Genomic DNA, 16,439 nt, shown 5'->3' on the forward strand with positions numbered 1-16,439 from the left:
CTCTTTCCAAATGGGAAAGAAAAAAATAATAAAGTTTCTTTTCCCTCTGCTGTTACTGTTCTTCAGGCCTGACCTTCATAAGAAGACCCGGAGTAAACACCACCTTGCTGAAATCTTACGTTCCGAATACTCAAGTGGGATGGAGGCCAGCGTTGCCAAGGTCAAAAAGCAAAACAAACACGAAGAGCCCGGCAGCCGACCGCTGCAGCTCAGTGTGCAGCCAGCGCCCTGTCTCGGCCATGGGAAAAAATTAAGAAACGGAAAAAAACCAAAAAAGGCTTACTGAGACATCGAGACTTCCCGGAAAGTTTTTTAAAAGTCTCCCTCCACAGGACTGGATCTTAGAGTGAATCCTGGGGGCCCAGTGGCACTGGTTTGATGTCCTCTTCTTGTCAGAGAAGCCCTGTGAAAACTAACTGCCGCCTCCCCCTGAATGCTAAGTCCCTAAGGCTCATGGGAGCCCCAGCCCTTGTCTTTGTGGGAGGAGCCCTGATAGAAACCAGAGCGGAGAGAGTCAGCACAGCGTAAAGTAGCCAAATAACTGCAGACGCTGTCTACGTCTTGTACTCATCCCGTCAGTGCCAGACATTTGCCTTCACCCGTGGATGAGATTGTGCCCACCACTTGGCGTGATGATGTCCCGTGCACCAGCCTGGCAGGGGCTTCCTGCCCCGTAGTAGTTCTGAGGAAGTTTCACAACTTGACTTCAGCCCTATCAATGCATATATTGGCTTGAATTTTGTGAAGTAGGATGTTAAAAACTGGATTTGAATTTGTAAAAACAGAAAAAGATAGTTATCAAGTATTCATTTTCTTTATGTACAAATGCTTTGTTAGACCAAAAGTTTTTGGTCTGGTTCAAAAGTACTAATGTGTTTTCAGGCACATTAGGTGCCCTCTTATTTTCTTCTAGAAACGTGCTTCTGTAAACACAATGTGCCATTTACATGCACTGCTCCTTCTTTCATGTCCACAGAAAACCCACTCTCTCAGGGCTAATTGATTTACTGTTGCCTTTTTATTATTTGCCTTTGAAGTCAAAAGGCACCAGCATCCTGAGCTGTTTTCCCCCCATCAAATTCCATCTTCAAGAAAAGTCTGGGGGTCTTTGTAATGTAACCCAGGCCACAGCTGCCCTCCCCCCATTGTGTTTTCTGGAAGGTTTGAAAGAGGCCCCCCGGAGTGCATTGATTTCCCAATAAATGTAAGATTTGGACACTTACAGAGGGGTCCAAAAAAGAAAGAGAAAAAACGCACAACACACACACACACAAAAATCCTCAGCTCCTCTGTCTGGGCATGGCTCCTGCCCTCCTCACCTGTCTCCCATCTCGGTTCTCTCCCTCCTTCCCTGCAGTTACTGCGCAGCCACCCGTGCTCTCCTAGGATGAGTGTGTTGAGGCACCACTTCAGTAAACTCCCAGACCCCCGTGAACTAAATGGCCAGGAGAGGGTGGTGAGAGTTGGCAAGATGGGCCTTTCTGCAGAGCACAGAGGGTCGGCATCCTCGCCTCCGTTCCAGACACCGTGCCAGCAAGGGCTCCAGCGTGGGGGCGGCTGTGACCCTCTGCCAGGGCAAAAACTGGACCTTCTCAGAGTTGGCAGTCACATACAAATTGACAGAGACCGTTGGTGAAACTTGTAATGATAATAAAAAGAAAGCGCAGCACACGTCAAACTGGCTTTGGGCAAATCTGCCACCTTTCTTTTATTTCAGCGTGTAATGCTTCACATGATGTGGATGAGAAGAGGAGGGATCAAACTTTATAGACAAAACCCAGCTGTGTGAAAAACAGGATTAATGCCAGTGATTGGAGTTGATCAAAGAGAAACCTTCCCTACGTTTTCTTTCCATAGTACTCATGCCACAAAAGGGTGAATTGGCAGAGATCTGCATTCCTGTGGGGAGAGAAGTGCTGGGACGGTGCAAAGTGTAAGTGACTGTAATCCCAAGATCCAAACTTACACACCTGCCATGCTAACTCTGAGGTGAGGGTTTCTTGCCGTAGATGCTATGTGGGCCTGTTTCTAAGTAGAATCATTATATTACCCCAGTTAATAAAGAAACATGGATTTAGCAGATTTGGGGTTAATATTATTTAAATTTAAATAACCTTAAAATAAATCTCTTTCTCTTATTATGGCTCTTAACAGATTATATATTTGAAGCATCAATTAGGCAAAGCTTTACCTAATTCCATTGTACATAATTAATTTTTATGTGTATTTTTAATCGTGCCTCTTTTTTAAATTTCCCAAACTTGTCCATGTTTCTGTGCCTCAAGCCTGGTTCCCATATTTAAAGTCACAAAGGATTTGGGCATTTAATGGAATTTTGCAGCTGAAAGCTTTTTTCTCTGGTGGACTTATAGAATGCTCTTTCGGGATCCAAAACATCGTCATGTTTGCAATCCCTGGGGGCTGCCCATCTTCAGAAGGGCCCCGTCCCATTCTCACGCACTGAAGGGCCCAGAGCCCTGGGTGAGAGATTAAGTCGGTGCTGATACAATGCAAACAGCATTTTCCACTCTTAGAGCAGCAAAGAACCAACCAAATCTGAGCAAAGGATATTTTTTGACAAAGCCTAGTGGTTTGATTTTTTTCTTTTCCCTCTGGAGTGAAGGGAGGTGAGATTTGGGGAAGAGGGGAGTAAATGAGACCTTTTAAGGCGAGTATATGACAAACTGCCAGTGGCCTTGCCATTTCTCACGCTTCAGCCCTTCAACACGTGGTCAGTGGAAGCCATTCGAATCCAGCCATCACTTTCTAGAGGCAAGAAATGTAAGGCTTTTCCACTAGTTGCCCTGCTTTGAAAAGGGTTCTTAACTGGTCTTTTTAAATCACCTCCATGACCATTATACTTTATCTCTTAATCTGCCCCACTGTAGGAAAAATCCAGAGCAAGGCCTGTCAGTGTGGGGGCAGTCGGACACCCTTAAAATCAGCTAACATTCTTAATTTCCAGAAGCCTTGCAACTGAGGCCTAGTAGGGCAACCTAAAGTTCTTTTAAACTTTGTTGCCCCTGCCCTTTTGAGTCTAGGTTGACAAGGGGGTGGGTCGCTGGAGGAGCAGAAGATGCCTTCTCTGTGCCTCTCCTATTGTTCAGCCCGTGGGGGTCTCACATTCATTTCTATTTTAAATGAGAGCTCCCCCAGGCCCAGGGTTGAGAACAGAGAAACCAATTCAGCCTTCTAAGTGCATGAAAGCAGAAGCCCACCTCACTGTGAAGGTGGTGAAGTTATTATTACGGATGAGATGTGCAGGACAATTTAAAATATTGTAATTATAAACTTGTAGGGAAGCCTTGTTCTTCATTAATGTAAGATATGAAATCGCCTCTGAGGTACAAGGACAATTACATAGTTGAGAATGTGTCTGTGATTTACACTGCCGCTGTGTAAATGTAAGGGTGGTTGCTCTAGTCTACCTCCTTCACTTTCACAAAATGAAAAGCACACCAGTGCAAGTTGTCCTTTGATAGATTTTTAATATGATTTTAAAGAGTTTTGTTTGGTCTCATTCTTATTCAATGAGATTAATTTAAAGCACTTATCCCCTGGGTTTAAGTCAATCCATGTAGGATTTGGGCAGGGTTTGTTGCATGGGGGGTTTTGTTTGCAGGAGGCTATGAGAGACTCCTTTCCCACTTCATTAACCCTGAGTTGGGGACAGTCCCTCCTCGCCCCCCACCACAGCCAGAGCTGGGGATTTACCAGCCCCCATTCACATGCAAAAGAACTCAAAAGCCAGGGGCTCCTTGACTTAATTAGCTGCTGTGCATTTTGCAAAATTAGAACAATACCCTCTCTATCCCAGGAAAGAAAAGCTGCTGTGAGGGTGTTGGGGGGCGGGGAGGAAACAGTAGCAGACCTGGCCGCGGGTCTGCTGTTCAGAGGGGTTATAGTCTGCACGTCCCCACCCCTCCACCAGGCAGTCCTCCCAGGAGCAACCCTGCCACAAGCCTAGAGGGGGCTCGGCTTGCTAGGCCCCAAAACGTCCTAGCCCTGAGGGCCAGTGAGCTGCAGGTGGTGTGTGGGAGGGGAGCACCTGCGCCCACCTCCCCAGAGGGAGCAGTCTCGGAGGTGACCTTGGCCCTTAACGTGAACTGGGGGCCTGGAGTCTGACTCGGGAATTAATCCCCCTCCCCTGGGATCCTGTAGCCACGGGCTGGTGCGGCGAGAAAGGATGGCGCAGACGTTGGGATTCGCCTCCCCTCCGGGTCTCATTTCCAAACTACTCGCGGTGTAAAGCGGGGAGTGAGAAAATGCGGGCGCGGGGGGCGGTTACCCGATGTGGCGTCACGTTCGTCGGTCGGCTAAGGCGCGCTGAGTCCCACCGCACTGGAGGCCGGGCCGCCCGGGCGCCCGCGAGCGTCGGAGCCGGGCGCGGCCGGCGCGGGGCGGGGCGGGGCGGGGGGAGCAGCCTCGGAGCCCATCTGTCGGCCCCGCGCCCGCGGGCCGGTCACCAGCTGCCGGGGCCCTCGTCGCGGCCAGATGCGTCGGCTCAGCCAGGGCGCTGCGGCCCGGCCCGCGGTGAGGCCGGGCGCTGACCCCCGCCCCGGCCCCCGGGACCGTCTGGGAGCAGCAAGGAACCAGATGGAGAGGAAGAGGGAGGCGGGGAGAAGGGGCTCGCCTCATTGCAGAGATGGGAAGACTGAGGCCAGGAGCGGGACCCTGCCCAAGGCCCCAGCGAGTCCAGTCGGGGCCCCTGCACACGGCCACAGCACCAGGGAAGAGGAGGGGGACACGATTGTTTCCTTACTGAGGATGGGAGGAGAGCGAGTCCCGGGAGAGGAAAATGGTTCTTAAGGAAGGACGGGAGAGCGGCTGGGGTGCAGACAGACCGACGGGAGCGGGGACAGGCGCCTGGTCATTTGTAAGAAGTTTATTTTGACATTTAAAAAAACCCGACAGGCCTGGCTGCCCCGGGACGGGGGCTGGGGGTGGGGACTGGGGTCAGGTGGGTGGGCGAGCCCCCTCGGCCCCTTCCTGCCCAGCCTGGGAGGGGGGAGGGCACAGGCCACAAACTCACTAATTCACGGACACGGTCACGGGCTCATGGGTCACGAATAAATAACTTCATATACACTTTGCACACGGTATGTACAGCTCAGCCGCCGGCCCGCGCCGGGAGGCGGGAGGGAGCGGGGTGGGGGGCTCTGCACGCCCTTCTCCTCTCCCTGGCAGGGCCTGGGACGGGGTTGGTCCCTTGCTGGAGCGTGGAAGGGGAGTGGAGGGAGCAGAAGCTTGGGCGCGAGCCCCACATGCTCCTGGGGAGAGAGGGGGCGCCTAGGGGAGGCGGCAGAGACTGGGGGCCGGGGCGGGGAGGGACGGAGACGTATGTACACCCGGCGGTGCAAGTGGCTCCCGGAGCGAGCGGCCGGGAGAGAGGACGCCCGAGGAGGGCTGGGGAGGCGAAGTCCGGGCTCCGGGCCTCAGAGGGCTTGGCATTTGGCCGGTCGGGAGCACTGGGCAGCGCCCCCCTCCCGGGAAGGGGCGTTGAACCCCGCGCCCTCCGAAAGGCGGCGGGGCCCTCACCGAGGCTGCGCGGCGCGCGGGAGGACGCCGGCCAGCGGGGGCAGCGGCGGGGGCGGCTCGCCGGCGCCCTGGAGTCCGTGGATGAGGATGCGGGGCACCAGAGGTCTCTGCAGGGCGGGCGGCGGCGCGCTGGGGCCGCGGTACAGGTAGAGCGCGGCGCCGGGGTCCAAGTTGGAAACCAGGCTCTGCGGGTAGAAGTAAGGCGACGGGAACATCCGCTGCAGCGCTGAGTAATTGCCTGCCTCCGCCAGCAGCTCCAACCCGACGGCCGTCTGTCGCTTCCATTTAGTCCTGGGGACCGAAATAAACGCGTAGGACGGCTTCAGAGCTAGGGCATCCGGCGACCCCATCCCTCCCGACGCTGGGCCCAGAGCGCATGCAGGAAGGCCCAGAGCGATCGGGCTACCGTCAATAAGTAGCAGCGCCAGGCACTGCTCGGCTCGCGCGCCTTTCGCGCGTCTCTCCTTTAACCTTCCACAGGTCTCGCATGGCTTTTATCCCCATTTTACACGTAAGAAAACTGAGGTGTGGGCCAGTTTTCGAGATCGTCTGGAGAGCGGTGTGTTCTAAGCCGGACTGTCTGACCCCAAAGCCTGGCTCTAACCTCGCCATCCTCTGCTCCGGAGATCGCTGAGCTGAGCGGGCCCTTGGAGCTGGGAGTTGGGGCTCCCCTGTGTATCCATCCCCTGGGGGACTTTGTGAAGGCGGGATCGCCCTGTAGAGGGCAAGGGAACGGAGGGTGGTCGGGCAGCTGGTCCTGGACAGGGGCACGGCTGATTGTCCCACTGAGGGGCCAGCGGAGGCAGGTACTGCTGAGTACCTGCCACTGGAAATGGTGGCTGGGGCCCACAGCACCCTCCCAGTGCCACAGCAGGGCGGAACCTGCATCCTGTCTGGCCCCACAGTGAGGAGGCTACAGGCTGGCCATCCACCTGGCGTTTGGGGAAGGTGGGCCTGGACCCCCGGGCTCACCTGCCAGGTGAGGTGAGGCATGCCAGCCAGGGTCCCACCGAGCTGGACTCAGCTACACCAGGCCCATTTCCCTCCCTGAATTATTCATCATCATCATAATTGCGTAATTACTATAACGGGCCTTAATTATTGATGCCCGGAGCAGTAATCGGTATCTATTATTAATGGGGCGATGTGTTCTGAGGCTTGTTTATGAACAGCACGGGGTGATTGTGTGTGTGACGGTAGGTTGTTTCAGTGTGTGTCAGTGTGTGTCGCTATGTGGGTGTGTGTTTTGTAAATGTGTATCTAAATCTGGTGAATGTGTTCAGGAGGGAAATCAGGAAACAGGTTCAAGACCAGTGCCCCAACGCCAACTTCCCAGTCACCCTGTCCCCAGGGAGCTGAGGCTAGGCCAGTTCCCACCTCAGGTTTGGGACCCGAAAGGCTGGGGAGGCCAGAAGAGCTCAGCAGAAGCTCTGAGCCGCCTGCAGCAGCTGCCTAGCCTGGGCCGGGCCGCGTCACCATAAGGGCTGCTGCGAGCTTGTCCCTGGTCCACAAGGCTCTCTGGACACCAAGGCTGTCACCCCTCCCATGGGGCTTCCCCTGGAAGAGCTCAAAGGCCCCAAACAAGACCCAGGCTAGGGCTGGTTCAGGTGGGGCGTGCTCCCTGAAGGACCTCCCGGCAGGGGTAGGGCAGGACTTGGACCTCTGATGGCCCCTGTGTCCATCCGCCTGTCTTGGAGAGGGTTGAGTAGGCACAGGAGACCAAGTCTAGTCCTGTCTCTGTTCCTCACTGTGGGAATTTGGGCAAGACCGTCTCCCTTTAGGGCCTCAGTTTCTCCACTTTTACAGAATGGGGGAGGCTCAAGGGCCCTCCCTTGGCGCAGGCTGTGGACTGTGGTCTGGCTCTAGGAGCTGTGAGGACCAGCTCCTAGGAGGGGAAAGAGCCATTCCACTCCCAGCCTGCCCCCTGGCCTCACCTGCGGTTCTGGTACCAGGTCTTGACCTGCGTGTCGGTGAGGTTGAGCGAGGCGGCCAGCTCCATGCGGTCCTGCACGCTCAGGTACTTCTGCCGCTCGAAGCTGCGCTCCAGCTGCGCCAGCTGATGGTCGGTGAAGGCCGTGCGCGCCTTGCGCGGCTTTTTCAGGCGCACTGGGGGACTGTCCCTGGAGCTGGAGATCTCACGGTCGCCCTCCTCCTTCACTGCGAACACACAATGGCGTGTCAGGGCCGAGCCTCGCTGCCAGCCACCGCCGCCCGAGCCCTCTCACCCCAGCCGCCGCAGGCCCGTTGCATTTGTGTAAACGCAGCTCCCCATCGCTGTGGTCCCGCGGCACCCAAGAGTGTGGGGACCGCAGCAAAGCCACTCAAAGAGGACATCCAGGCCCTCGGGAACAGGGCGTGAGCCCTGACAGAGGGGGACAGTGGCAGGAGCGCCTGAGGCCGAGACGCACTAGCAGCTCCGTGCAAAAAGAACCCAAAGCCTGAGAGAACTTTATCCGATTTCGCGGCACCCATATTCCCTGGAGAGAGAAACGGAGCCACAGTGATGGAGCCAGACCCAACCTGCGGGAGCCGGGAGGGGCTCAGGGTTCCTGGCAGAGTGGGCTCCGTGTCTGGTCCCCGTTTCCTCAGCTGCGCTGTGACAGCGAGGGAGGGAGAAAAACCCGTGTGGAAGGACAGAAACCCGCTCACCCCAGAGCAGTTCTTGTCCTGAAGAACAGATAATTGTACCACACCTCAAGTTGCTCCTATAAAATGCGAATCTATGGCGATGGTTTTCCTTGACACTTTCGCCGCCTACAAACCGTGCGGGGTGGAAGGCCGGGTGCCGGGATCTGAGAGCGCAAAGCACTTGGAGAAATAAGCGACTTTGTGACTCTGCGGGCGCTTGCCCCTCGGGCTCGCACTCTGTGTTTCGATGTCATTACACTGCCCACCGTGGCTGCCACTGCACCTTCGTGCCAGTCGTGTGTTTACACCCCACAGTGGGGACAGAACTGCACTGGGGGGCCCAGCTCTGGAGACCCAAGAATGGACCGGACACGGGTGGTGTCTTTTTTCCCAACCACTTTTCGTTCAAGGGTGACTGCACAGAAAACTCACACTTAATTGAACTTAAGGCTCACCCTCCTTCTCCCCTAACACGATTCTATAACCAAACAGACCAATTCTCCAAAACCGGGCTCCTGGGCTGGGGCCTTCCCCCACGCCCTACCCCATTTTTCTCTATTTTCTTTTATGGTGAGTTTCATTGTGTGCGGCTTCTCAGTGACAGGGGTCAGCTGAATGCAAGTTGATTTCTCTCTGTAGGAAACAATAATCCAGTTAATTGAGCCACTGGGGAGTGAGACTTCAACCGGAAAGGCAGCGCCGCGCTGCAGGGAGGGTGCCGGCACTGGGCGCACGGAGGCGGCTGAGCGAGGAGAGCGCCGGCCAGAAACCTCGGGGAAGCTTTTTTCTCCCGCATCCTCCAGGCCAGTGCGGCTCCCCCTGCTCCGCTCCGCACGTCTGGCCGTGGCCAGGTCAGGGGATGGGCCTCTGTGTTGCAGGATGGGGGGAGCTCGAGCTCTGTCTACACAGGCAGGCAGTTTAAACAAGTTGGAGGAAACAATCATCCGAACCTCAAACTGGATATTGCAAAAATCTTACTTTTTGACCTAATTACCGGGACTGTTTATGAAAACCCCCCACTTCTCAGGGCCGGGGTCTGAAGTGGGGGTGAGGGTGTTGAGCTGGTGGTGTCAGGAGAAATGGGTCAGCCGCTGGGGTTTTTCTCCAGTCACTCCGGGGAGCCTGTGGGTGCACGATCTGTGCCCGCTCTGCCTTAACCTCCCGGACAGGCTCAGCCCAGCGGCTTTCTAGACTCTGGTCTGGAGGGTACATTTCAATGTCCAGAGTTCTGGGGCCACCACCCCTGCCTGCGTGGAGCAGCGTACTGGTTTGCTTTCTCCACGGACGTTGGCTCCAGCACTACTGTTGCCGAGTTTCACCTTCCGAGCCGGGTTTCAGTTTCTTTAAATATTATGTTTGAGGAGCCTTTGACACCAGAAACTTGGGATGAGACTGGCCTTCCCCCATGCCCTCCTTGGAGGAAATGACTCATCTTGGGAGGTAGCTGGGGAATTTACAGGCTTAAAGGACGGAGGGGCTCACCGTGTGTCTCTCTCAGCCAGGCTTCCTAACTGGGGCTCTGAGAGGCTCCTCCACACGCAGCCTTGCTCAAGGTTGCCACACCTTTTTCCACGCGGGGCTTTGTAGGTGCAAAGGCAGCATCGCCTAGGGGTGGGGGTTGGGAGAGACCTTCTACCCCCTCTGCTCCAAACCTATTTAGAGCATAGTGGCAGGCTAGCCTTTGTCACCTCCCTGATCACATATCATCGGGGACAGGAGGAGAAGATTGATATTCCAATTACCATAAATGAAACCTCTCCTTAAAATCCTACCTGAGAGCAAAGAAATAAAAGGAGCCAAGAGCCAAACTGTTTCACCGCTGCCACCACCAGCCATTGGCATGTGAGGATGGAGATTCTTGCTCCTTGCTCTAACCATAAAGCTGGGGTGTTATTGCAAATTGCAAATGATAAACATAGTATTATAAATATATATATTCACATCGCCTTCCTATCCCTGCTATCCACACCTGGGCAAGTTTTTCTTTGCTTCTCTAAACAGGCCTTGTGGGGGAGCAAGGGTGGCTGGGCCGAGGTGCGGGGCTCCGAACACCCAAATGCCTCTGGGTCTCGTCCCAGATGCTCCAGTTCAACCTGCCCATTTTCCAGGCACGGCTGGCCCAGCCTGGCTGAAGGAGGCTCAGCCATTCATGGGGCGAATGGACAGAAATGGGATCTGGAGTGGGACCCCAAATGGGTTTTGGTTTGGGATCAGGACATGTCCACAAACGAATTCTTGGTTGGGAGGAGAGTGTTCAATGAGCCTTCCCAAATTTTTTGTGAAGGCTTGCTACAAATAGGGGCCAGGAGGTATGGGGACCCCAGGGCAATAATGAAGTTGCCTTAATAGGCATATTTTGCCTCCTGAAAAAGGTTCTGGGAATTAAGTATATGAAAGAGCTCTGAACAGCCTCTGCCAGCTTCTAGCTTTCTGCTGGATGGGGACGCAGGGCTGTCTCCCCCAAGCCCTGACACTTCTCCTCACATCTGCCTCTTGACTTCTTCCTTGGAAAGAAGTTTGTGCCTCTGGCCCCAGCAAACAGCTAAAGTGGAAGTAGTGGCTAGGGGTCAGAAACAAAATTAGGAAACTCCTTCCTTCTTCTCTTTCTCTTTCCTTTTTTTCTTCTTTCCTCCTTTCTTTCCTTCCTTCTTTCCTCTTAATCTTGATCTCAGCTCCTTAGTTAAGACAGAATGAAAAAGGAACAAACAAACAAAAAAAGGCAAGTGAAGGGGCAGCTGCCCCAACAGAGGGGAAACAGGACTGGTCACTCAGGAATTTCTAGGTCCCAAATACAACGTGGAGTTTATTGCACAACGCACTTAAAATCGAATTCAGTGAGAACTCCTGGGGGGGTTCAGGGTGCTCCCCTCTCCACCAGACCTCTGAACCAGCCCGCCCGCCTGGCTGCCGTTGCTACTTTGAAGTCAGTGTTTTCTTTTGCATGATTCACAGGACCCAGATCGTGCTGGGCCCAGTGGGAGGGAAAGCCCAGTTTCTCTTCCTGTCTGGAAATTTAGATTAAGGGGTGGAAAATTCTGACTGTTCTCAGGGTTCCAGCTGAAATTTTCCTGCTAGGTTTTCTCTCTTATAGACAGAACCCTTTGGGTCTTCCATGATTTCTGCGAGGGCTCTTCCCAGAGCGCCACTGTTCTGGTAGGAACCTGCTCCTGCCCACCAGCACCGCTGGAAGGATGTGGCCCCAGTTGAAGTTGATAAAGTTTGCTTTGTACATTCTGGGGAATCTCTCCTCAGGCACAATATCCCTTCCCCACCCCCGCTCTCTCCACCGGACCCTGTTGCCCTAAGGCACGACCCCGGGACTGGCCGAAATGCTTGCACCAGGCCTGCCGCTCAACCCGAGCCGCTGGAGAGCTCCAAGGTGAGCATGTGCATGTCCCCGAGTGTGTGCATACAAGTTTTAAATGCCAGTTTTTAGATACATAACATTCCCCTAAGTTTTCGGCTCCCGTTTCCTTACCTTTATACTCAGAGTCTGACGAGGCATTGCTGCCACTTTTGTCCAGCTTGTCTCTAAAGTCCTCCCCAGCCTTGGCGGCAAGACGGCCCCCAGGCTCAGGGGCTGCCGGCTGCCCGCTGCTAGAGTAGGGTGCACAGGCCGCGAGTGGTTTACAGTCGGCAAGGATGTCCCTGATCAGAAAGGAGGAGGTGACGGTGCGCGACTGGGCCGGCGCTGAGAGCTGCCCCGGCTGCAGGTGGGAGTCCAAACCTGGGCCGGATGCCCCACCAGGCCGCGGGGTGCCTGTCTCCAGACAGTCCCTTCCTGGAGAGGCTGGCGAAGAGCAGTCGCTGCTGCTCTCTGAGCGTGGACTCAGCTCCAGGGGCGAACGGCAGTCCCCGAGCAAGGGGTCCCCCTTGGGAAGGGCGGGGCTGCCCGCGCGGTGGGAGAGAATGGAGTCGATCCCAAAGCCATTGGAGCCTTCCATAGCCAAGCTGCGACCTGTCCTCCCCAAAAGCTCCCCACCCACCCCCAACCCCAGCCGCCGCTGCCCCTGCCCCTAGCTGCGGGCTGGCATGGGGAAGGCGGGCAGGGAGCCTGCGGGCACCTTGGACGGAGTTCAGCCTTGGGGGAGCCCAGGAGCTCTGGGCCAACCTCCTCTGCGCATTAGATCCAAAAGGGCTCAGCGCGTCTTCTGCAGCATCGCGCCGAGCCGCCGAGCCGAGGGGGGGTGGTGGGAGTGTCAGGAGGAATGGGAGGGAGGGCGCGCCAAGTTGGGGAGAGCAAAGGGGGAGACGGACGGCCCGAGGGCCCCTTTGGCACAGAAGAGACGCGAGGATGTTGTCATCTAAATAAAGAATGGCTTTTTAAAAATCCAAACCGCACGCTTCCTCCAGGCAAGCGGTGGCCGAGGGCGCGGGATCAGCACCGCGGATAGCGGCGGGCGCGGGCCGCCCTAGCAGACGGCGGAACGGAGCGCACCTGGCGGCATCAGCACCGCGGATAGCGGCGGCGGCGGCGCTCGACTCATCGCGCGGCACCTGGCCGGGAGGTCCTCGCTCGCGCCGCTGCGCCCGGGGGCCGTCAGCACCGCGGACAGCGCCGGCGGCTCCTCGGCTGCGCTCGCGGCCGGTCCGCGCGCGCCTTCGCCTCCCCCCCTTCCTTTAAAAAATGAACTTGTGTCACTTTTACTTTGGGGCTGGGTTTTTTTTGGTTGTTTCTTTTTTTTTCGTTGTGTTGTGTTTTTTTTAAAGGGGACTCGCCCACGTGTCCCCGGAGTGATGACGCTGATTGGCTCCGTCGATTTTGGGGGTGATGTCACGGCTCCGCAAGCCGCTGCCCGGTTCCCTTTCAGTTTGATTAAAAGAGACACTGAATTAATTACAGCACAGACCCAACTGTTTACCGGCGATTTCCACACGGTTTGCTTTCATTAGGCGGGGGTGCAGCTCCCGGGGGTGACGGGCGGGGCGGGGGGGGCACGCCGGCGGGGAGGGGCCGGAGCCCGCGCCGCCACCGGGGGGCTGGGACGCGCGGTTGTTGTTTTAGTGTCCCCTGGCCCTTTCCCACGATTACTCAATTATTTGCCCGCAGGTATGTCGTAGGTCCTCTTTCTTCCTCCAGCACCAGAAAGGGACTAAACCCGGCGGAGAAAGAAGCGCCTGTGTACCGAGAACCCCTTTCCAGTGTGGGGAAGAAATTTTAATTGGTTACGTTGTTGTCGGGGCGTTTCCGTTGGGTTCTAGATGCTTCCCGCGTAGCACAATTTTCAGCCCTCCCTTCCTGGCCGCTTTGGGCCCGGCGGGGCTGGCGGGTGGGAAAGCCTGGTGTCCGCCCGGAAGTGACCACAGCGACGGCTTCGCCCTCGGGCGCGGGCGGGTAACGTGGGCAGACCGTGTCTGGGGGGAGACCCTGAGACATCCGCGCGGCCCGAGGGAGGCAGCGCGACCGACAAAGAAGCAGTGAGCTCCCTCCCCAGCCGATGGCGGCTCCTGGATGCACGTCCCGGGAGGGAGCACCGGGTGTTCGTACCTCCGAATGGGAACGCGCACGAGCTTCGGGGTGCGAGTGTAGGAGTGCGGGTGTAGACGTCTGCGAACGGCTTCTCACTCGCGCGCAGCCGGAGCTCCCCGGGATGTGTTTTCAAGGCAGCGCTGGGACCCTAACCTCGCTGCGAATGACGCGCCCCCTCGCCCCCCACTCCGCCCTGGAGCTCTAGCGCCGCGCCCTTCCGGGGTCAGCCTCGGGCGGTGGCCCAGGACGGCGGGCAGACCCGAAGCGCGCGCTCTGCGCCCAGCCGCAGGGTTCGACCGTGACCCGGCCTGGGGCCGAAGCGCGCAGGGAGCAGAGCCCACGCGCCTGCAGCGGGGATGCGGCGGGCCTCAGGGCCCTGCGCCGGCCTTCCCAGCGCGCCCCTCGTGTTCCTGCCTCCCCCTCCCCGACCCCCAGAAAGCCACCCGGGCCCCCGCGTCTGGCTCAGCGTCTGAGGCCGCAGCGGAATCCTGAGGCACCCGAATCCCCCCAAGCCCGGGGCCCGGCCCGGGGCAGCCCCGGGCGGCCAGGTGGAGCAGAAACTTTCTCCTCGCTCGGCGAGGTCGGCGGTGGCCTCACGCCCGGCCCGGCGCTCTCCCCCTGCGCCCGCCGGCAGATTGGAAGCGGCCCCGCCGGCCGGGCTGGGGGCGAGGACAGGCGGCTCCCCGGGGACCGTGGCCCGGCTCGGCTGCAAGCTGTCGGGAAGGCGGGGCCCCCGGGCCCTGGGTCCGCGGCGCTGCTGTGGGCGCCTCCCGCGGTGGAGCCGAGCCCGCGGTCGTTCATTTCAGTTTGGTAGATGGGGAGGGGACCATAAATCATGAGGAGCGGGGACTGCTCCGGCCGTTCCAGGCCAGCCCCCAGCCTGGCCCTTGCTCCTGCTCCGGGCGCCTCTGGAGACCCGCTTCCTTCCCAAGCGCCCACTCCTCCTCTGCTCCTCCCGGCCTGCGCCTCGCACCCCGGGAGGACCTCATCTCCCTGGGAGCACCCTAGGTCCCCGCTTAGGTCGACAGGACTCTCCTTCCCACCGCCAGTTAGCGGTGGTTTCGCCCCTGGGCGAAGATGGATGGGACGGACCGGGCCCCGAGAGCGTCCTCCGCTTGCCGGAGCGTCCTGAGCGCCCCTGCCCGGCTGACGTGCAGCCGGCAGCGCTGGGACGTTTTCTGGCCTCTGGGGTCCCGTGCTGGGGTTTGGATCCCGGACCCAGCAAAAGCGAAGCCTGGGAAGGCGCTGGGTGCTGCGGCCAGATCGGAGCGGTAGCAGGGAGTAGGGGCAGCCAGGGACCTCCCGCGGTCCAAAGGACCAGCATGGGCCCCACCGACTGCAGCACCGGCCGGCTTCGCTGCACTTCTTGGGGCCCAAGAATATCAACGGGTCGTTAGTATGCTATCATGAGTATTGAGTTACTGCCACTATTACGATATAAAACATGCTATGTGATTTATCTCGTTTGGAGTTCACCCTAGGATTTAGCCCTCACTCGCTGACATCGCCTTATTCCTGTCTGGGGACTTCCAGCTCCGCCAGGCGCCACCTCCTCTCTCTTTTCCATCTCTGGGTGGTTCTTGCGTCTCAGCCTGGTCACAGCCTAACAGGTTTGTGTAGGCTCACCTGAGCTCTTGTTTAGCTGTGGAGCCCAGGAATTGGCATTTTCCTAAACATCCACGGGATCCTTGATCCACCCCACCCTCTGGGAAGGAAGCCTGGTTGGACATGGTGGGGTATCCATCCGGACTTTGAGGTCCAGAGGAGCCGGCTGTGAACCTTGGCGAGTTGCCTGACCTCCCTGAGCTCCTGTTTACACAGCAGGAGGCAGACCTCTCTCGCCAGCCCCAGCCCTAGCCCCCTGCCCTTAGCAGTTCTTGGCCCCCTCCCCAGGGGCTGGCTGAGGGGCAAGGGTGTGGGGGCCTGAAGGAAAGGAAAGGAAATTAGTGTTATCAGGGCACTTCTAGGGCCAGGCTCCCAGGACTACTCAGTCTTCACCAAGGACCCAGAATTGCCCTCCCCCCCCCCACAGCCAAATCCCCTGTTCTGGGCTCTCTTTTCAGGACCCCAACCCCCACCCCTACCCCCCGCAGCTGCCCACTTTCTCTTGAAATCTCTTGCTTCAAATTCCAGTCCCTGCCCGCTGGTCCTTTGAGATTGCTTTCTTTTAAACCTTTAGCCTCTTGATGGACCCAGAGCCCTAGAAGGTCCAAGACCACCCACCCACAGAGAGAGGACCACAGAGAAGGAGCTGTTGCTCTTCTCCAGGGCTGGGACAGGCAGCTTCCTGGAGAAGCCCTCAGAAGGCCCTGGCTGCTCCCTGTCTGGACAGCTCATCTCTGCTACGTGGTGAGGTGGGGAGGGGCAAGGGTGGGAGAGGCCATGGTGTAGAATCTACGTCCTTCTCCACCTGGGGATCTTGGCTTGGGTTTGGCTTTGAGTCAGGGGTGGCCGGGGAGAGCCTGTGCCTCGGGCTAGGCCGTGGCTTTTACCAACACTCCTTCTCCCAGCCCCTCCTCTCTCTGCACTGAACACCCCTCAGCCCTGGAGCTAGAGAAGGGGCTGCTTTTGTTGGTTTTGCTCACCTTGCTCAGCAGGCAGAGCCTCACAGAAAGTCTGCTCAAAGCCTTTTGAGAGTAATCCTAGGTGGTCTCTGCTCCCATTTGAATTGTGGCTTAAAGGACACCACTCAAGCTTCTGAGCAGCTGGGTCTGAGGCAGCTTGTGGTTGGGGGGGCCGGTTAGGATACAGACTTGAGTTAGAATCCTGGCTCTGGAATTCGGGGCTGAGACTATGGTAAAGC

At 57.4% G+C, this 16,439-nt stretch overlaps 2 protein-coding genes across 2 annotated transcripts in view; one reads left to right on the forward strand and one right to left on the reverse strand.

Annotated features, from left to right (window-relative positions):
* DDX31 (DEAD (Asp-Glu-Ala-Asp) box polypeptide 31) overlaps window positions 1-1,251 on the forward strand; it is a 70,597-nt gene extending 69,346 nt beyond the window's left edge. Inside the window, 1 exon segment of the mRNA XM_012639882.1 lies at window positions 67-1,251. Coding sequence (XP_012495336.1) covers window positions 67-286 — 220 coding nt within the window. The 3' untranslated portion in view covers window positions 287-1,251.
* Window positions 1,252-5,526: 4,275 nt separating this feature from the next.
* BARHL1 (BarH-like homeobox 1) lies at window positions 5,527-12,709 on the reverse strand. The gene is made up of 3 exons (XM_012639697.1): window positions 11,645-12,709; window positions 7,473-7,695; window positions 5,527-5,829 (listed from the first exon to the last, which is right to left on the reverse strand). The coding sequence occupies exons 1-3, from the start codon at window positions 12,108-12,110 to the stop codon at window positions 5,535-5,537; spliced, it is 984 nt and encodes a 327-aa protein (XP_012495151.1). The 5' UTR covers window positions 12,111-12,709; the 3' UTR covers window positions 5,527-5,534.
* Window positions 12,710-16,439: the final 3,730 nt, after the last annotated feature.

Source organism: Propithecus coquereli, unplaced genomic scaffold (genome assembly GCF_000956105.1).
Source record: "Propithecus coquereli isolate 6110/MARCELLA unplaced genomic scaffold, Pcoq_1.0 Scaffold142, whole genome shotgun sequence".
In the NCBI taxonomy this organism is placed as follows: Eukaryota; Metazoa; Chordata; class Mammalia; order Primates; family Indriidae; genus Propithecus; species Propithecus coquereli.